Source organism: Alligator mississippiensis, chromosome 3 (genome assembly GCF_030867095.1).
Source record: "Alligator mississippiensis isolate rAllMis1 chromosome 3, rAllMis1, whole genome shotgun sequence".
In the NCBI taxonomy this organism is placed as follows: domain Eukaryota; kingdom Metazoa; phylum Chordata; order Crocodylia; family Alligatoridae; genus Alligator; species Alligator mississippiensis.
In genome coordinates this window covers 196,372,520-196,394,411 of record NC_081826.1, presented here as the reverse complement: position 1 = coordinate 196,394,411, position 21,892 = coordinate 196,372,520, and the positions used below count along the sequence as shown (strand labels likewise).

At 40.1% G+C, this 21,892-nt stretch overlaps 1 protein-coding gene across 3 annotated transcripts in view; it reads left to right on the top strand.

Moving 5' to 3' along the window:
• LOC109280815 (uncharacterized) overlaps positions 1-21,892 on the top strand; it is a 163,203-nt gene that overhangs the window by 138,524 nt on the left and 2,787 nt on the right. For all 3 annotated transcript variants that reach the window (XM_059724795.1, XM_059724794.1, XM_019478161.2), the window contains 7 exons: positions 2,337-2,429; positions 7,676-7,736; positions 8,191-8,330; positions 16,041-16,244; positions 16,692-16,858; positions 20,415-20,566; positions 21,194-21,273. In XM_059724795.1, the coding sequence (XP_059580778.1) occupies positions 2,337-2,429; positions 7,676-7,736; positions 8,191-8,330; positions 16,041-16,244; positions 16,692-16,858; positions 20,415-20,566; positions 21,194-21,273 (897 nt within the window). The remainder of the gene's footprint in view (positions 1-2,336; positions 2,430-7,675; positions 7,737-8,190; positions 8,331-16,040; positions 16,245-16,691; positions 16,859-20,414; positions 20,567-21,193; positions 21,274-21,892) is intronic.

Genomic DNA, 21,892 nt, shown 5'->3' with positions numbered 1-21,892 from the left:
CCCTACTGAGGAGCCCTAGAGCAGGGCCCTACTGAGGAGCCCGGTAACAGGCTAGCACCTCGGAAAACCCAGAGGAGGGCAAGGTGCTGCGGTTGCCCCGAGAGGACGGAGAGTAGCAGCACGGTGAGCCCGTATCAGAGAGGGTGGTAGTGTGGTGGGCCTAAAAGACCAGCGGCCAGAGAGGACATCCCAGAGGGGACTAGCCTAGTATAGAGAAGGCCCAAGAGTGGGCTAGGTTATAGAAGAAGGGCCCGGGAAGCGGGAGTGCAGACACACCAACATCTATTACATCTACGAGGCTTGGGGCGTGGTATTAGGGGTGGTAGGAGCCATGCATAGCCCATAAGGCTGGGGTGCTTGGGGAGCACCCGTCATATCGGGAGACCCCCAGGGGTCCAGGAACACACGGGGACAGAGGTCCCGAGTAGCTGTGCCCAGGCAGTCATAGGCAGCCTCCCAATTATATATACAAACATCAAAGACGTGGCAGGAGAGAATAAGAGGGTGCCTTGGGCCGGCCTTGACACGGAGCGAGGGACCTCAGGGAGATCACGGACCTCCTGAAGGACCCCGCCGTGACACTGATGAATCACACAATAAATGTAGATCAGCCATGTGCAAAGTAATTATCATGCAATAAAAGTTACTATCTAGGTATAAAAAGCGCCAACCAGCTATTAAGTTAGTGCTTAAAAATGTATAAAAACTCTTTAGCTGGTTTATAACCAGCTTTAATTTGAATGTCCATAGACACATTCAAAATACTTTCCAAGCAATTCCTGAACTTTCACTTAATTTAATCAGAAAATGTATTTCATTCCCTATATTCAGGTTTAGAGCTTCAGCTGCTATAAATCACCAGACTTTTGATTAAATTTGATTAATACCAGCTGGCCCTTGGATTTTATTTACTCCTTCTAAGTTTTCCATCTGCATCACTCTGTGAGGTCCATGCTCACCAACAGTGCAGCTCAGAGATCAGCTTCCCAGATGGTGGAGGAGAGCCAAGAAGCAGTTACTTCCTAGGCCAGGTTATCTTTTCATGTTGAAGATAAGAAAAGTTGAATACAAATCATGAAGGCAGAGATGTAGTAATAGACATTTTGTTCATCCCTCTGCTGAGATGGATTGTTTTTAATAGGTTTTCCAGCATTTGATTCTCACCTCAGCTCACCTTCATCTCCATTTAAATCACAGTTCCCTGAGCAGGGTCCTCTGATACTAGCCACAGTTGAAAACTTTATAAAGCACATCACCTGCTAGCAGGTGTGCACTTTTTTTATGAGTACTAGTATGATAAAAGAATAACAAAGCTAGCACTGAAATATATACAATGAAATAGGATGTTTAATGCCTGTTCATAGTGAATAGCTGGCAATGGTTTATCTACTGACTCTTGGTCTCTCATTAAAGCACTAGTTTGTGCAGATATATATCTGCAATCTCAGGGAAGATGTGTGTCCATAATAACCTATGTCCATTTTCTGTGTGTCCATAGCATGCTTTCCAAGTATGTCTGGGGCAGATATCAGTGACTAGCAGCATGTTCTTTATCAGGGACTGGCAAACGATTCAAACTGTGGCCCAGAACAACCCAGCTCCAGTCCAGTGTGGAGTGGGTTGCTTTGCTGGTGCATCAGCAGCAAGGGAGGTTTGCCTGCACCCATGCTGAGACCACTAGACCAGGCATCTGGGAGCTTCCCTGCCACCACCACCACTTTTCCCAGGCCCCTGCTCCCCAGCTGGGGTACAAGAGGCAGCTTACAGGCAGAAGCCAGCTGTACTGGGCCAGAGCAGTTGGGAACTTTATTGACACTTTTGTTGCTGCTTTTCTCCAGCCTCCTGATCCCTGGCTGCTGCACAGGCACAGCTTCCAGCCAGTGGGGAGCTGGGCCAGGGCTGGAGGGCTGAAGGCTGCTTCTGTACTGGTGCCACTTCTCCCCATACCTCCTCCCACCTTCCCAGCTGCAGTCCAGGTGCAGCTAGAGGCTGCCAAGCCCCATCTCAGTTCACACTAGCTGGAAGTTACATCCATGTTGTAGGTATGAAGCTGGGGGGGTAAGAAGCAGCAGCAATGTAGATGCACCTTGTGCATGCCCAGCCCCAGCATTAGAAGTTATGCAGTTAGAAGCAAAGCCTTCAAGCTCTGTGGGCAAAATCCAATGGCTCCATCGGCTGGATCAAGTTCACAGGCCATATGTTGCCAACCCCCACTCTGAAGGCCAATTCATTAATTATATAGACTGAAAAACAACAGAGCTATTTTTCAAAAGCAAGATCCATTTTAAAATTTTCCAATCTTCTACCTTTTTACTCTTTTTCCCTAATGCATCCAGAACCTGAGAGAGAAAAACAGGCAACTGAGCCAAGAAAAGAAAGGTCTTCTCTGCCAAATAAAACAACAGAATGGAAAATGGGAGGAAGAAAAGGTAACTAAAATGAACTTGGTTTTCTTTCTGAAGCAAGCATCTGATCTAATTTGCTTGATGGCATATTCCAAGAAGCTAAAGTGACTTAGAACTATAAACTCCAATGACATTCAATATGACTTGTGCTCCTAATATATCATTTAGGAAATCCTCAAATGTGTTTAAATGCCTCATACATTGATTACGAGGGATTTGGACCTTAGCCACTTACATAACTTCCAGCAGTATTTTATTTATTCTACATCATTCTTCTTTTTATTTGGTTATAATACAACAATATTGCCCTTTTTCTTTCTCATTTCACATTGTCTTTCTTTGGAAGAGCCATGAAACCAAAGAAGATTCAATGGTCTATTTTTTTTTTAAATGAACAAAATATTGCTTAATAAAGCAATAAGACTGGGAAAATTGTCCCTGTTACATCTGATTTATACCTGCTGTAGAGGTATGAAGTATCTGGATATCTGGAAAACCTGCTTAGCAAAAACATCTTATAGCAGGGTGGAGAAGCTGCTATGGAAAGGCGGGTGTGGCCAAAGTCCTCTGGGTTTGGGTTATTTCCTACTGCTAAAGCAGTTAGACATGTGAGCATCTGGTTCTAATTTTAGAAGCCCTAAGTTTGCACCAACCTGAGAGAGAGTCTCAGGAGTACAGAAGATGCCTTTGAAATTGTGGTTGAATAAATCTATCTTTATTCTCCCTCCTCCACTGCACCAAGTGCACCTCTGCTTGCATTATTTCTTAAACATTGTTCAACATTGAGCCATGACAGGATTTTTGTCTTTGCAAGAAGTGAAAGGACTTTCATCAAACTTATTTTGCAAGACTGCAATGACTACATTGCACACTTTCCTTGGCAGATATTGTTGAGAATTATGAGCACCTCAGGATGTAGTGCACTACACTGGAGTGTATTAAAGAGGTATTATCTTGTGCATGTGTTGTAACACACTTCACCTAATTCTTATCTCCCTTATGCCAGCTATACACTATTATAACTGCATCAGGAGTTACTCCTGATTTATTCAGTGCAATTATGAAACAAAATGAGGCCTCCTAGGTGGAACATTTTCAACCAGGACTCTGTGTCTTAAGTGTGCAAGCATTTTTATATGTGATTCTTTTATCATCCTGTTGGAAATGTGTCTTGTTTGCTGGTATGGTTCTCCTTATTTACACTGGTCTACACACTTTATTTCCAGTAACTTCATTAACTTATCTCTAACATAAGAAATAATAGAACAGTTTTAGCATTGCCATTCCCCCTCCCCTCCACCTTCTGGCATAGTATCTCACTGGGATTTGTACTAAATGTCAACTTTGGGTAAATAAGAACACTTAAAAAGGCATTGCTGGCTGGAAATTCCAGGGCATAGCCCTTCAGTGATTAAATGAAATAACTTTGTATGATAGCTGAGTATCTTTGTTCTTTTATGAGTTCAGTTGTCTCACAACGACTTTATTTGTTGGACATGATCAAAGCTCTAATGAAATTGTTTTTATGTGGGTGCCCATTAATTTTGATCTTTTTCAGGTGCCATTTCTGTAACAGCAATTCTCCTAATGAATGGCCAATCAAAATTCCTCTCTATATTAAGGAAGTTGAGATTTGTTTTCATGCCAAAGAACATGCCTTGTAAGAAAAGCTATATCAGCAGGACTTTCAGCCTAAATTCTTAATTTTCTTGTGACCGTAGGTAAATCAATGTAGCAAAATTCCATTTGCCCTATTTATACAGCAACACAATTTGGCCCTGCTGCAGGGGGAGAGGAAATGATGCTGGTGGTGGGAATCCACCTATGCTCTGGGTGAGCTGGTACTGAGAACAGCCCCCTGCTGCCATTCTAGCACCCCCCTACCTTCATTCCAGCACTGAAATCAGTGTCACTTAAAACACGTGTCCCAAGCTTCCAGGGAAAGTATAGTATTCTTTGTCCTGTTCCCTGCCACCATGGAGAATAGTTTATCACCATGTTCTGTATAACTACCCTCATGGGCAACTGGTGCCACCTTAGTCAGGGGGGGCATGTGGCCCCCCAGTGACCAGGGGGGTCCCCCATGGCCAATCTCACCAACAGGGGTGGGCGGGCCCTGCAGCCACTTTTGGAGGTGGCCGCAGTGCTCCCATTCCCTGGCTGGCACTTGCAGGAGCCAGCACTCCCACCTGCCCCCTGTGCCCGTTGCCTAAGCAGTGAGCACGGCCAGTCAAGGGGAGCTCTCAGAGGGTGCACGTGCACCCCTATGTACCCCCTACACATCACCGCTGGCCACCCTTCAGATGTTGTGGAAGCTGACATTTTAAGCAGAATTGGGCAAATTCTTGGAGGAAAGATGCAACAGTAGGCACATGTATTGAGCATGGGAGTATCCTCAATACGCTCCCTTTTAGCATCCACTCTCTGCCCCTGTGTAACACAGGATCTGGGATAAAATTGGCCTATGGCCTGACCCAGTGAATGGCAATTAGTTCTTATGTTGTTGTGTTCTAATTTGAAGACTGTGTTCAAATCCGTATCATGCAGGAAAAGTATCTTGCTAATTTTAATTTAACGTCTGATATCTTTTTCCAGTATTGTTGAGATAAAATGCTAGTTGCTTTGAAATCAGTGGCACCTTTTCTATTTAACAAGGCCAGGATTTCATCTTTGTTTTGTTTCTTTTTTAAATGCATATTATGATTTTTTTTATATATTTGTTACCCAGGTAAATGCCCACCTGTTTCTAGAATTCTGCTATACCTCAGTGTTATTTGTGAAGATGAGTCTCAATTTCACAATTTCAAGGGTGTACATATATTGTCAGTTTGCATAACAATCAAAAAAGGATAGTAATCAAATTCTATTTTCTGCTTCCATGAAATACTAAGCACACAATCAGATGTTATAAAATCTTTCAAGGAGTACGGTTTCTAGAAACAGTGATTAAGTAATTCCACAGTGCCACCTTTTGATTATGTTGAGCATAAAGACTTTTATATGTGATTTTTTTCAAAAGGCCATGTAAATATTTGTAACCATTTGATTGTACTAATGGATTTCTGAATGCTTTCATGAAATGCTCAGGAACACAAAACAGATACATCATCAGATAAGACACTATATTCTTCATATTTAAAACCCACAATTTTAATTAGTGATATTATGACAAAAAATACTGGTTTCCAGGGAAGTTATATCACTGTTTTCTAGAGCTCGGAAGAAAATGGGTTTCCCATTCTGCATCACAATATAAACCATGGTGACTTGAGCTCTGTCTCTTTCCTGTCCAATACAGACCTAGCCACCCACCCAGAGAGATCCGCATCAGAATATCCTCTAGGATATTCCACTAGGGTGTGAGAGAAACAGGTTCATGTACCTTCTCTAAAACAGGACATTCTGGGGTGTCTGTCTCTCAATGATCAATCCACTTACTCTGAGACACTGTCATGGAGCCTTCTTAATAAAAAAAGAATAAAGCAATGGGTAGGATATTTGCCTTAAGGGCTACAACCTCCACATTAGAACTTCTTAGGCTTCTAAATCCTGGAGGTTGTAAGGAAAAACAGAGAGAATAAAGGGATAGGGGGCAGTCTGGATAAATATTCTTTATTTTAGCATTCCTTCTTTGTCACTGTAAAATATAGGAGGATCTATGATTTGATCTAATATGTCATTTTTTATGTTCTTGACCTCTGAACTTGGAAGTAGCCCTACTCTACTGAGCTACTAGGAATACTGCAAAGCTCATCTCTTTTCCAAGGTGTCTTGGTACGGAAGATGACTGATGGTATTTATGCTTAGAGTATAGTTTGATTCTGATTGCATTTCTGCTTTTGAGAGAGTTTCTGGATTTTTATTCTGTTTGAACATGTATTAATATTTTTAATATATGTAGCACAGAACAAAGTGTCCTGTGTAAATGTGGGGGGTTTTGTATTCAGATCAATATATGTCTAAAGCTTATGTATGTGTGTGTATTCATATCAATCAAGGGCAGTTTCAGCAGTTGAAAGAGAGGATTATTAATAAACATATTATATTATGTACATCTAAATATATAGCATAATTTACAACCATGCCTCAGTTATACCATACAATCAGAATCAGTCCTACCTTAAACATCCTGGAAAGGTAATGTCAAAGGAAAAGTGCATTTCCGTGATTCAAAATAAAGGGAGAGTGACATATTGGGGACTGATCTTGCAACCTTTAATCATGAGAATAATCCTTCCTTACATGACTAAGTTTTTAGTTCATCAGCTCTTTGGGGCAAATCAGAGTGTATTTTTTTTAATTTCTAAAACAAAAGGACTCAGCTCCTGACTGAGGACTCTATTACTAAAATACAAAATTAATAAATTAAGACTAATCTATGGTTCGGTTCCACTGCTCCCAAACGATTGTATAAAACACAGAAACCTTTTAATATGATTTTAGTGATTAGGAGAGATGCTACAGAGAGGTCATTTGAATTGTATTTGAGAACTCAGTTGGGTTGATCTCAGTTGTACTTCCAGGCTAGGGACAGAAATTACACATGAACAATGACACATAAGCAATTGGAAACTAAATCAAATATGTAACACAACAGAAGTTCATTGCATGTAAAGTGCTTCCAAAATGGCCAGAAATGGTTTAAGATAAACCTGGATCAATGTAGTAACAAAATTAACTAATGTACATTAAACTGGTTTATTGAAATTCTGCCCCAGATCCCCTTCAAATTAAAGTTAACTCACAGTCTCTGAGCATCCCAGGATGCTTTGCACCTCCACCACAAAGTCTCCTTGGCAGTGTGGGTGGGCTCTAGGGCACGGCGGCATGCTCTAGTGCCCCCCTCAGCTTCTGGCCTAAGCCAATGCAGGCATGTGGCTGCATTTCCAGAATCAACAGTAGATGTTTGTTCACTTTTTCATTTAGTTCAATTGCTTAAACTAACCTCTGAAGAATTAATTGATTCAGCCTCAGGCTTTTTAACTGTCTGTACTTAGCCCCTGTATTCTTTTTCTAGCCACATCTTAATGACGTACTTCTATGACTTATCATTATTGTGTATTACTGTGCCCTGTTAGTTACAGTACTTTAATGTAAATTGTGATTATTATTACTGTTGTTTTCTATTTTATTCTCTCCTCTGGAAGAGCTGCTGATACCTATTTCCAATTATGATGCTGTCGTGTTTTTCAGATTTGGATCCTAGAACATTTCTCTCAAACATTTATATACCAAGCATGTATGAGTAATGTTCCTATCATGTTTTTCAGGCTTGGAACCTAGAACATTTCTCTCAAAAACTAGACCATTTATATACGGAACATGTTTTGAGTAAGTTTTATTTTTCAGACACGTTGCTGGTTAGATGAAATAGATATATATTTTCTCTGTTTATTCTTCATGATTAATTTATATTCACTTCCCATGAGCTTTCTTATGCTCTGATCGAAGGCCAATTGAAATAAATTGAGATACTTTCATTGGACATCAGAGAGCTTTGGATAAATGATTGGTGAAGTTAGAAATAATTATTTCTATGTCACCTGACTCCCAGAAGCATGAAAATGTTAAATGGTTATAGAACTGTATAGACCCTTTAAAAATTACTTAATATTTAACTCAAAATAAGTGAACATGCTACGTTACACTTTTTTGATTTTTTTAGACTCTAACTCATAATTTAACTCATGCTTACAATCCTGATCAACATTTATAATGTTACTTGAGGAATGTATTAAATCTTCTTAGATGGTTTTTCTTTTGTGACTTTTCCCACCCAATTCAGCTTTGCAGGAACTTCAGAAGATTACACTGAGTATGGAAAAAGTACAAGGGCTGATGAATTTCCAGGTGGACTGGAAAAAAGCCTCCATTACAGCAGAAAAGACAGATACATCTGAGGTTTTAGAGATTAAAGGAGAGCAAGTAAGCATAACAAAAATATATTTGCTCTTTGAATAACTTTAAAAATAAATAAAAGCTATTCAAGTTCTTTTAAAGCCAGTCAATCTGTTTTAGTTTGGTTAAAGTCATAATTAAAACAAAATATAGATCTTGTTTTCTTGGACTTTAGCAAGGCCTTCAATACGGTATCTCATCCTATTCTCATAAATAAATTAAGAGGCTGTTATATAGATGTTTACATAGTCTGGTGAGTGGCAAATTGGCTTAGAAGTCACACCCAGAGAGTGGTAGTAGATGGGTCAGTATCGACTTGGACGGATGTGGGTAGTGGGGTCCTGCAGGGTTTCGTCCTTGGACCTGTACTCTTCACAACCAAATCCAAGTCACTGATGAAGGTATTGAAGTGTACTCTGTCCAAGTTTGCGGATGATACTAAACTGTGGGGTGAAATGCACACTCTGGAGCGTAGGGAATGATTGCAGGCAGACCTGGACGGGTTAGAAAAGTGGGCAGTATACAATAGGATGCAGTACAACAAGGACAAGTGCAGAATGCTGCACCTAGGGCACAAAAGTATTCAGCACACCTACTGGCTGGGAAGTGACCCTCTCGGCAGCACAGAAGCGGAAAGGGATCTCAGAGTCATAGTGGACTCCAAGATGAACGTGAGTTGTCAGTGTGACAAAATCATCAGCAAAGCTAACCGCACTTTATCATGCATCAGCAGATGAATGACAAATAGAACCAAGGAGGTGATACTGCCCCTCTATGCGGCATTGGTCAGACTGCAGTTGTGGTACTGTGTCCAGTTTTGGGTGCCGTACTTCAAGAAGGATATTGATAGACTCAAGAGGGTCCAGAGGAGGGCCACTCATATGGTTAGGGCCTTACAGGACAAGCCCTATGAGGAGAGACTGAGGGACCTGGACCTCTTCAGCCTCTACAATAGAAGGCTGAGAGGTGATTTTGCGGCCACCTACAAATTCATTAGGGGGACACAGCAAGGGATTGAAGATGATCTGTTGACTAGGGCACCTCTTGGGGTAACAATGAACAATGGCCACAAGCTGACAGAGGGCAGATTTAGGCTTGATATCTAGAGAGCTTCTTCAAGGTAAGGGTGGCGAAAATTTGGAATGAGCTTCAAAGGGAGGTGGTGCTCTCCCCTACCTTGGGGTTTTTTAAGAAAAGGCTGGATTGGCATCTGGATGGGGTCATCTGACCCCAGCACTCTTTCCTTCCTAGGCAGGGGGTCAGACTCGATGATGAGTCTATGAATCTAGTCATCTTGTACTGTATTACCACTTGTGTTGTTATGCACACGTGTACATGTTTTAAGAATGCGACTCTGGGAATGGTTCATTGAATTAGATATAAACAAAGTTCCCCAAATAGCATGACTCTGTGCCCCCTGAAATACATACAGACCATATTTTTGGAGTGCTGCTATTACTGCAGAAGTTCACACTCTTAATTTTTTTTCTGCCAACTTCTTCAATTTTCATGTCAGCTGAAAATAGTTATCTTCTTATTGACTTTTCTTCCCTTACATAGAGAAGATATTTTTTCATGTATCATGTGCTGGGTAATAAAATTAGAAGACTCCATATTGTAAAAATTAGTCTGACTCTTTATTAAAGGATTATTTACAGAGGGACTCAACTACATCCAGCATTCAAAGCATATACATACAGATGAATTTCTTGGTACCTCCTCCAATCTCTTCCTTCTTGTAGGCTGTCCATTCCTCCATGTTCCAGGCATATATCTTATTTTTCAGCAGTCATAGAGTTTTTTCTGCTAGCATTTGTCTATCTGATGGAGCCAAAGGCTACTAGCACATTGTCTACCTTAGGGATATGGTCTTCACTGCCAGTCCATTGTGGCTTGTTAGAGCTCATAATTTGTCTCTGCTTCTGCCTTGGTTCTGTAGGCTGGCATCTTTTTGGTCCTCCATAGTGCCCATATACCCCATTAGTAACTTCCCTGTGTTAGGAAAGATGTTCCTGTGGTCCTGGCCTTGTCTCCATCTGTTTGGGTATGCCATCTGCCTGCTGCTATTCTTCAGTTATTTTCATTTTGTATCCAACTGCAATTTCAGCTGCTTCATTTTTCAATTCCTTTTTGTAGCAACACAAAGACCTGCTACCTTGTGTGTAATAGCCTCAGGCTCATTAAAATCTATTAAAAGCAGATGTAGGAGATGGTAATATTGCCTACAGTTAATGTTGTCTGAGACTTTCTTTTGTAAGACCCCATTTTCATTTGCTTTTGAATTTGGCCATACTCTAAAAGATTGTGTTGGTATTTTCCATTCCTGTTATTTCTTTTGTGCTGAAATCTTTTTGTAAAGTTCAAGAAAAAATGGTTCAGCTGTTTTTGAGAGTGAGATTAAGGAATAAGACATTTTTACTTTTTTTTTTTAATCTTTCTTTAATGCCATATGCTTCAAAGCACAAGTGTTAACTTTTGCTAACCCTATAAAAAAATTGTTCAAATTTGGTCAAGAAATAAACCACTGAAAAATGTCACCTTGTGCATGCTCAGTAGAGACCTATTCAAATCTGACTAAATATTCAGAAGGCTGTCTATTTGGAGCATGTTTCATCCATTCACAATGCAAGCATGTGCCATATTCAAGGAGGATATGCCAACCCAGGTTCATCGACTGAACAGGACTTTCCCAGCAAGAGCTAATATATTTTTTTTTTTTTTTTTTTTTTTTTGCCCTGTGGGGCCAGGCCAGCTCTCAGGATCTCAAAACTGTGCTGTTAGACAGGAGGGTGTGACACAATTGCACATATACAAACACACAAATCAATTAGGCATATACACATACACAGCACATATACACACTAGGCACATACACATCCAAGATTACCAGTCTAAGCACATGCATATCTATCGCCAATTCAAGCACATACACACTGAAAATTAGACAAAAATCAGTTGTCAATACCCACACACTCAATACAGATACACAGATCACTAATTTGTATATCACTCACACGATTATATATAATCTATACATATATATCTCTATATTTTCCAGTTCACACACACATGACATACCTACACATACACACAGGTGAGTTCCTGACTTGGGTGGTGTGGTGTGAATGTGTGTGCTTGGGGTACCTAGGGTTCTTGGTGACTATGGGAGGGGGAATCAAGAGTCAAAGATTTCCAGAAGGAGGGGAAGGAGGGAGATGGAAGGGGCTAAAATGAGAAAGTAAAAAATAAGAGAGTGAAAGTGCCAGGAGTGAAAGTTGACAGGGCCAGGATTAGAACCAGCAGACCAGCAGGGGAGCTTGGGTTATTTGAGGTCCTTGGTGCCAGGTTGGAAGCAAGGGAAAAAACCTGGTGGCAAGGAAGAGACAGCCAGGAAACAGAGGCAGAAAGCTGGGAGATAGCTGGGAAATCAAGGAGGAGGGTCAGGAGGTCAATAAGACAAAAACCCAACTTGGGGGTTTTAAAATAACAGGTTTATTAAACAGACAACACACTGCATAGCCCCATGAAATTATTGGTACACACACAACAGGAGAGAAAAAAGGCTTAGTGAAGGGATTGAAGTCAAGGTCTGTAGTTCAGGTCCTTTGCTTTGGGAAGAAAGGTGGGTGATAGCTACCTATCCTGGGCTGTGAGTTGATCCTTGATGGCCAGTCAGGGTCTTCTCCAGCAAGGTGTTGTCCAGAGGGGGTCACTGGAAGGGCCTCTGGGTGGATAGGTAGTGTGGCATGGTGCTGGTCCAGATGGAGAGGGCATCCCACTGGGTCTGTCTTCACTACCCATTTTTATAGGGACAGACCTTCTATGACCCTAGTGGGTACAATATAAACTAGTGGATCAAAGAAGGAGAGAGAAAAAAAAACTTAGCTACAAAAATGCTAAAGCTTGTCCTATGTCTTAACTTACTCATACTTATCTATAGGGAATAGAGAGGGAGAGAAAAAGTCAGAAATAGTTGGGGAAGGGAGAGAATACATTTCAAAAGAAAAAAAAGAAAAAGAAAAACTGGGGTTTTGCTACAGTTAATATGGTCCCAGACATAAAAAAATGAGAAAGCAGGGGGAATAGTGCTATTTCAGTGCTCCTCCTATTGGTATACAGTTGGAAAATTTTCATGATATCTTTCTTGGACCAACTATATAGTCAGGAGAGATGTTAGACAAACTTTGAGGCACAAAGTACCCTTCCTCATAGCTACAACACCCCTAATCCTAGTACTATTAGTATATAGTAGGGCTGTGCAAAGCTTTGGTCACTGATTTGATCTGGTGGAGTTTTGGCCCAATTTGGTGGCTAAATCTCTGAATCTGAATCAAATCAGGAGACTCTTTAACCTATCTGAATTGAATCAGAACTCTGAATCAATTTGCAGAGATTCAGAGAGATATGACAATCCAAAAATAGACACAGCTTTATATGTTTTTTCTACATACCTCAAGGTACCAGGTGGCTCATGAATGCTGAGATGGTGGGCCAGATGGAGTGTCCCATGGGAGCATGTGGGAGGGTCCCCAGCGTGCTTGGAGGTGGGCCCAGAAGTGAACTAGAAGCACTTTCGGTCCACTTCTGCGTCTGCCACAGAGAGCAAGGGGGAACCCCCCTGCCCCCAGGCTTGGCAACTGGTGCCTCCTAGGTCTGGGGGGGTACCCAGGGTCCCCCATACCTGATCGCTGAGCCTTGGAGGGTGCAAGGGGGGGTCCCCCATGCACTCAGTGGTGGATCTGGACATGGACTGGAAGTACTTCCGGTCCACTTTTGGGTCCACTGCCAAGCATGCGGGGGGAGGGGGACCACACTCCCATGGGATGCTGCTTCTGCCCCACCATCTCAGCATTCATGAGCCATGCCTGGTACCTCGAGGTATGTAGAAAAAACATTTAAAGCTGTCTATGGCTGAATCTCTGATTCTTCGAATCAGAATCAAATCTTCAGATTCGCATTCGACCGAATCAACTTGGGACAGTGATCCAAATCAACGAATTGAATCAGTGTCCCTCAATCAGGCCAAATCCCAATCCAAATCGAATATGGCCCACTTTGCACACCCCTATTATATAGGGCAGTTGATGAAGAATCTGTCTGATACTAATGTAGTTGAATAAGGTTTGGAACTGGAGGACAGGGAGAGCAAAAAAAGGAGTTGGTTAGTGGGTGGTGTAGTTGATGATCATGAAAGTGAGATATGAGCTAGTAGAAAAATTCAGGAGCTATATGTAAGGAAACTGGGACTGGGTATTGAAGAAAAATTAGAATGGACTGCAAAGCCATTGCAGAGGTGAAAACTAAAATCAAGAGCCAGCAGGCAACAGAAATTGGTACCAGGTGCCACATGGGAAGTGAAGAAATAAGTGTACAGTCCTGTGGAGAAAAATGTTGTCTGCTTATGTAATTAAAGAAAAACGAGAGATTCTACATCTAAGTAAAAATAAAAGCACAAGTATAGAAGGAGGGATAATTGCCTACATATAAGCATTGCAGAGAAAACTGTAGGATTATTGGGGATAAACAAAGCACGATCCAACCACATGATACTGTCACAAAAAAGCAAATACAGGTGTAGGCAATGTTACCAGAAATATTGTATACAAGACCCAACAGGCATAAGTGACACTACAATGTGCAAGGGTAGCTGTAATACTGTGTCCCCTTTTGGGCACCACATTATAGGCAAAGGCAAAAGCAAATCACAGAAATGCTGAAGGGGGAGGGATACCAACTAGAAGTAGGGAAATTGAAAGAACCAGTTATGTTTAGTGTGGAAAAAAGGAAATGAAGATGGGGTACACAATAGCAGTTTTTAAATAATTGAAAGGCTGTCATAAAGACTAAGAATTACTCTTCTGATTTGCCATGAAAGCTGGATAGTAATGGGTTAAACAATGGGTTGAAACTGCAGCAAAATAGATTTAATCTAAATCTCAGCAGTTTGTGAAAATGACAAACCTTTATAACTGTAAGAAAAAGCTGCCTAAGGAAGTTGTGGAATTTCTTTTTGAGTTTTCATGTCAGATAATCTCTCTGAATTGTTTGGATTAGATAATCTTTTAAGTACCATCCAGTCCTATGATTCTATACTAGAATACATGTGCATAATTAAGATAAATGAAGGTTGTATGAGAGTCTTTAATTCTTGTTTCTTAAGTATTGAGTGTTTTACTGGGTCACTTTGGTGTTGTATTCATGCTATCTTTTTTTTTTTTTTTTTTAGTGTAACATGGAATGGATTTCATTAAATGCAAGGTTATAAACCACATTAGTTACCTTTTATTTTTTTTCAGATGATAGTAAAAATGGTTTGGGAGAAAGATGTGAATAAGGATGGACTGCTGGCATAGCACAAGCATTACACAAAGCAATGCTTTAAGTTTTGTGGGGACACCATTTTGGAGTGGAAAAGTAGTTTGCAGAGGGTAGGAGTATGTCTGTGGTTCATTTTGAGAGAGGCTGGCAAACAAATGAAGAAATGAGATCTAGCCACTCTATGCATGCATTGGCTTGCAGACTTTCAATGTAAACAGCTTGGCATAAACCTGTGTCCTCAGAGCATGTCAGGCTCTCTCAAGTTGAGTCAGATGTTACATAATAGATACCAATAAATATAGAGAGAACTTTTGTAAAAGACCAGGGCAGTTTAATACTGCTGTTTTGGTGGGGGTTATTCAATCTATATTTTGTCCAAAATTATTAGCTTACAAAGAATGATAAATTATCATAACTGGATATTATTAAGGGTCAATATTGTAATTTATTTTCTAAATAGATTACAGCATTTACAATTTTTTTTTAAACTGTTTCTTACAGCAGTTTTTCCTATTACTCAAATGCGTGCACACAGTTTTTATGCCAGATACCCTATCACGATGGTAAATGTGCAAAATTACTTTATTTTCTTATTTTATTTATAATTTCATTATCTAATTTTTCAGTTGCATTGCTCTTTCATTCAGGTTATGTATGCTGATTATATGTCAGTTGTGATACTTATATATTTTTAATGAAATGCTAAGAGTTTGTAAGCTCAGTTGTGCTTTGTTCCAAACCAAATGGGAAATAATATATATTATATAATATATATACAGTACCAGTTATTGTACATCTATTTATCAATATAAATTATAAATATAAATGTAAATTAAAATCAAAATATAAAATATAAATATATTCATAAACATAAATTATACATATAAATTATATATTTAGTATATATAATAACTATATATATATAAAAGGAGAAATAAAATCGTTATTATATATAATATATAATAAATAACATTTTATATCATCAATAATATATCATAAATAATAAAAGGAACAAGAAAATAACAGTTACAATACTGTCATTTTTACAAGTGAAATAACTGGTACATTTTAAGCTGTTCATTTTGGGACTAAACAAAATTGCATTGTATGTTCAATTACTGTGGTTTTGTAAATATATACCCTCTGAATCTTCCAATTTCTAAAGTCTAAGAATTTCTCCTCCACAGTTATTGGCTTTGCCCTTTTTATAATATCAGCAGTCAGAGTTAAACCTCCTAAAATACACTCTTCTAAATAAAAACTTCAGATGCTGAATGATGGAAAGCAAGATTTCCTTTCTAACTAATCCATCCTGTTGTTCTTTCCCAAGTTTACACTTTCACTTCCATTAATATTATAGAGTCACAGTCATATCTGGTCTCAGAATATGAATACAACTTATGCCTTGTTGCCTTCCAGGTACTAGATGAACTGGAGAAGCATGAACAAATTCTGCAAAAGGAACTTCTTCAAAAAATATATACTGCAGTGCAAGTGATAAGAGAGTCTTTACTCAAACGAGAGAGGGAGATCACTGAGCTGCTACAGAGAGAGAACATATGCAACAAAACAATGAAGCCTCAAATCACAATGGCAGCAATGTTAAAAACTCTTATGAAAGAGGTAAATGGTTTTGGAAGAAATAGTAGAAAGTTATGTATTATAGTTTTATTTACATTTTTAAAGATAAAAATGAGAAAAAAAGTATATTCTGTATAGATTCAAATATTCATTTATATATATTTAATGTATGTTCATACTATACATATTTGTAAATTCATAATTTTATTGAAAGTTACAGCTGGGAATTTCAAGGGAGCATAAGGAATTATTCAGTGGGTGCATAAGGCTCACTGAAATTCAGTATGCAGTGAAAAATACACTGATGACATCAGCAGTGAGGCTTTTATATTGTGCTATTAGTTTAATGGAAATAATATGGAATGTGAGTGTAACAGCATGGAAAAGATAATGTATAGGCAAAAGAGATGTATCTGAACCACATGAATTGCAAACAAGTATCCAGATTTAAGGAAATATGAAAACTATCCAACTTTCGATCCATGCTAGGTTCATGCAATATATAATGATGTACCTGAGGCACAACAATACATCAGTCAGCTTATCAGGAAGAATGATGCTGAAAGGGATGATCAGAAAGAAGCATTTAACAATGCTCAGGCTGACATCCTAGCCTATGAAGTATTTTATGGATGCAAACCTATGGATAACAAAAGGTATGTGGGATGATTAGTAAAGTAAGACGTAGATGAATACAGACCACTTTCAACAAAGGAAATCTAAGTCTAATTGTGAGAAATTTAAAACCTGTCAAAAACAAAGTGAATTCATTTTGAAAGATAAGTCCTTTACCTACTGTATAATACATGATTTCCAAAATCCAAGATAACTTTGAAGTTAAGATAACACTGTAATAGTTATATCCTATAGATGGAAAATTATACTTTTGTTATAACTTTTCCATGTATAGACTTTGTAATAATCTGTTAGGGCTGTGTGAAGCTTCGGTCCCTGATTCGATTCAGTGGAGATTCAGCCCAAATTGGTGGCCAAATCTTCAAATCCGAATTGAATCAGAGGACCCTTTAATCTCTCCAAATTAAATTGGAACCCTCTGAATCAATTTGCAGAGATTCGAAAAGATTCAGAGATTCGGACATAGACACAGCTTTAGAAATTTTTTCTACATACCTCTAGGTAGCAGGGGCTCATGAGTGCTGTGATGGGGTACATGGATTGTTCACTTCTGGGTGCACCATGGAGAAGCACATCTGGGTCCTCCAGGAAGTGCACAGGGGTTCCCCCCCATGACCCAGCTCAGTGACTGGTGCCTCCTGGGTCTGGAGCAGCACCCAGGGTCCCCCTGTGGCTGATGGTTAAGCCAGGAGGGCATGGGAAGTCTCCCCAGCGTGCTCCCCAGCAAACCCAAAAGTAGACCAGAAGTACTTCCAGTCCACTTCTGGGTTCACAGCCAAGCATGTGGAGGCCCCCCCCTCCCCCTGCACTCCTGTGGGATGTTCCATCTGCCCCACCATCACAGCATTCACAAGTCGCGCTGGTACCTCGAGGTATGTAGAAAAAACATTTAAAGCTGTGTCCATGTCCAAATCACTGATTCTCCAAATCAGCATCAAATCTTCAGATCTGGATTTGGCTGAATTGAATCAGGGATGGTGATCCGAATCAACGAATCAAATCACTGTCCCTGATTCGGGCCGAATCCGAATTGAACAGGGCCCACTTTGCACACCCCTATAATATATATAAATATTGGAGGGTTGTACTAAATTTCTCCCCCCTACTCCACTACTGTGTCAAGAAAATTAGTGGTGTGAGGGGGAAGGGGGTGGGTTGGGCTAATCCGTCCCCTGCCCTTGCCCTACCTGTTTTCTTTCACCATCACCTGCCCCCTCCCATCTGCCTCCCTGCCCCTTTCCCCACCACTGTGCCTGCACCTGCACTCCAGTCACCTGTCTGCTCTGGTGCCTGTCCCCCACCACCCACCTTATTTCTGCAGTGGTTCTGACTCTATCTCCAGCTTCAGGGCAGTCAGCTTTGGGTTGGGGCCACCCCAACTCCAGCTGTGGTCCCAGCCCAGAAATAGCATCAGCATCTCTAGGCCCAGCCAGGTTAGGGCCAGGGCTTAAGCCAAAGGTAAGTGGCAAGGGTGGCAATTGTAGGGGTTGGGGGAAGGTGGCAGGAGAACAGACTGCACACTCTCCCCCACATGCTCCCCCAAGCCTCACACTGTGGGGTCCCCCCACACACCCCTTCACTATGCAGTATCCTCTGCACTTCCCCCACTTCCACTGCATGATCTCCCTGAGCCCCCCCACCACATGTCCCTCCCGTTCTGTACAAGCTACCTTGGTCCAGAGAAGGTTGTGGCTCAGCTCCAGCTTCAGTCTTGGACCTAGAGTTGGGGGCCAGAGGAGCTTCCCACTCTGGGCCAGTACTCAAATCTAATGAGAGGCTTTTTTCTTCCATTTTGATTGAGGAAAAAAACCTCACTTTGGATTCAGGTAAATATAGTCCTTAAGTAGTAGTCCTTACAAATGCACTATGTATTCCATCATACATTGATCATATTTGCATAATATCGTGGAAGGAACAGATTACAGTTTACTGTACAAATATTTGGAAACCATTTCCATGTTTAGGAAACCCTGTAACCATATCACCATGTCCTAGTGGTTTAACTGGATGACTTAATGTGTTGTAAGCCAATACTCAGAACTCTTTAATGTTCTCTGCTGTCTGGTAGCAAACAAAAACACACCCTTTATTAGATTTACATGTTATACCCTCTATTTTGGCACTGTAGATCTCACATATTAAAATAATTTTTCAAGTCTAGTTTAATCTGGGAAAAATTACTGTATTTATCCGAATCCAAGATGGCTTTGAATTTAAGACAATCCACTAATAATTAGATTCTATAGATGGAAATTCTATATTTTTTTTATAATTTACCATGTATAAAAATCTAATTATTGTAGGGTCATCTTAAATTCATTCTACCCACTGCTGCAGCAGAGCAAACAGCAGTAGTGGGGCAAGTAGTGAAGGGGGGCAGGTGGCATGGGAGTCAAGTGACCTGAACCCTGCCCCTTGCCACCTGCTCCCCCAACCATTTGCCCCCCCTGTTGCCTGTCCCACCCCTCCCTGTGCCTGCATTCCCTGACTTCTGTCCCCCTGTAGTGATTCCACTCCCTGGCACCTGCCCCTCTACTTCTCTCCATCCTCCAGACCCCTCCACTACCTCTCCCCACCCTGTCATCTGCCATCCCTTTCTCCCCCACTGTACCTCTGCTTCCCTCCAGCTCCAGTGCTGGTCTGGCCAGAAGCATAGAATCAGGACTTGACTTGCTGCCACTGTCACTGTTGCTACATGACTGGGTGGAAGGAGGCGGGGGCAGAGCAACCACGGGCTCCATGGTCCTGACTAGACCAGGGCTGAAGCTGGAGTGTAAGTGGTAGCAGAAGATGGTAAAGGAGACAAAGTGGGGCATAGGTGGGGGGGGGAGGGGCAGGTAGCAGCTACAGCTGCAACTCCAACCTCAGAATTATACTTAAGCCCAAATTGGGGCCAGAATCAAATCCACAGCAACTGTCGTAAACTTCTTGTACTTGAATCCAAGATGAAAGGATTCCCCCCCGCACCCAACATTAAATGGTTTCAAGTAAATATGGTACTTCACTTTTTGTAGCAGAAATCCGTCAGGGACATTATGAGATGAACAAGTACAATATAATATATGGTTTTACAGGGAGCGTCTACACGTTCATTAATGCACTGTAATTATGACACATTTATTTAAGTACCTGTAATTACAGGTACTAAATGCACCATAATTGGCACTACTGCACATTAGTGTCATCACAGGCTTTTTTTTTTTACATTGTGCATTCTACTGCGCATTAGTGCATTAGCATGGGTTTTGCTGCCATGCTAATGCTCAGTAGAATTAGTCTACTCTGCTTGAGCATCTTGTGTAGATGCACCCACAGATTATGAAATCACTCTATAAAATACATTGCTAAAGTAATTGTATTTAGTCAATTCATGCTGCACATTCATAAAAATATAAACTGGAAGGAAACTGTAATCGCCTAATAGATGGAGAAATATTTTTACAATATGTTTTCCTACATAGACACTCTGCTGAGCACTTGAAATGCTAAAAAAAACCCACAAGAAAACAGTTCCTAATGAACTTTTGGGTTTTTGCTGGTTTTTTTGTTTTGTTTTGTTTTTTTGAACAATTACAGGGAACAGCTTCCAATGAGGCTTTTCAGAAATCTTGTCATTGCAAAGTCCAATTTACAGTATGTCGAAGCAGAGAAAATTGTGTTAGCTTGTATCCCGACTGGGGAAATTCCAGACTGGATTGGCAAAAATAACCTACATTTTGCCCTGCTAGGTAAGAACTTTGTGTCAGATAAAAATAGCCTAATAGTTCAGAATTTCCTTCTTTTTAGACTGTCTATGGAATATTTAAATGCAAATATACCAGGAAACTTAGTGCCTTTTGCTTCACTTTACCCTACTGTTCCAGTTATAACATGACATTTAAAATCTAACATGCTACGAAGTCCTAAGCACATGAAATATCTAAGATTATGGTTTGCAACTGAATTATCCTATAAAAGCCTACAGTTATTAAAAGTTTGATTTAGAAACAAGGTCATCCAGTAGTTAACACAAGTTTGAAACAGTACAGTACTGAACAAGACCCCTAAATATATGATAATGTTTACAGGGTATATGGAACCTAAATTTGTCATTAGAATTCAGAATTATTATGTGGCTTGATAGCCAATCCCTGAATGTGAGAGCAGACACAGAAAACCATGTCTCTCTAAGAGCTAATATTTCATGTTGTTTATAGAAAGACTTTTAAAATGTCACATTAAACTAAGATGAAAGCTTCCTTTTGATGCCAACACATGAAACTCCAGTGGGGAGGACTGAAGAACTCTTGATTGATCATTGGCAAAATTTATTTGCTAATAATAGTAAATATTCTTGTATTGAAATCCCTCACCAGCTTCTGACAAAGAAATTCATACAGATGATGAAACCCATTTTCCAGATGAAGTCCTGCTGACACCAGAAAACAAATCACAGGTAATGTGTTAAAAATTATTCATTATGCAAAAGGATAGGAGAAATTATTTTTAAAAAAATCAAGTCCTCAAATTACTCTTAGAACCCAAAGATTTTCTTTGTTCTATATATAATGACTTTGTATGTTCCTGTCTCTGAAAGGCAAATCTCAAAAAGAATTGTCTAGTGAGCTATATTATTTATTTTTCCATTTCAAGATAGTCCATTAAGTGTATTAACAATAGAAACCCCAACATAATATTGAGCATTGTGTAAGTATTGAGTAAACAGAACATTTCTGATGTCGTGCCATGGAACTGTCTATTGTTCTCTTATAAATATTTATCTTTGATATTTGGACCTTTAAATATTTAATACCAAGTGTTAGGCATAGGCCATTAGTAAGACTTCTGGCATATGTCTATACTATTTCCACTTCTACACAACAGTGTTATTGAAAATCTTGCCCTGCCCACCTCCATACATGTCAAACCTAGAAATGAAGAAGACATATCATCCTGTTTCTGCTCCCTGCCCGTGTTTTTTTGAGACCGTTATCTCCAGCATGCTTATGAGCAGTATTGGAGTGGGCTTCTCTGCCTTGTTTCTGTTTTTGGCTTATATAGAAAAGAACCAAGTT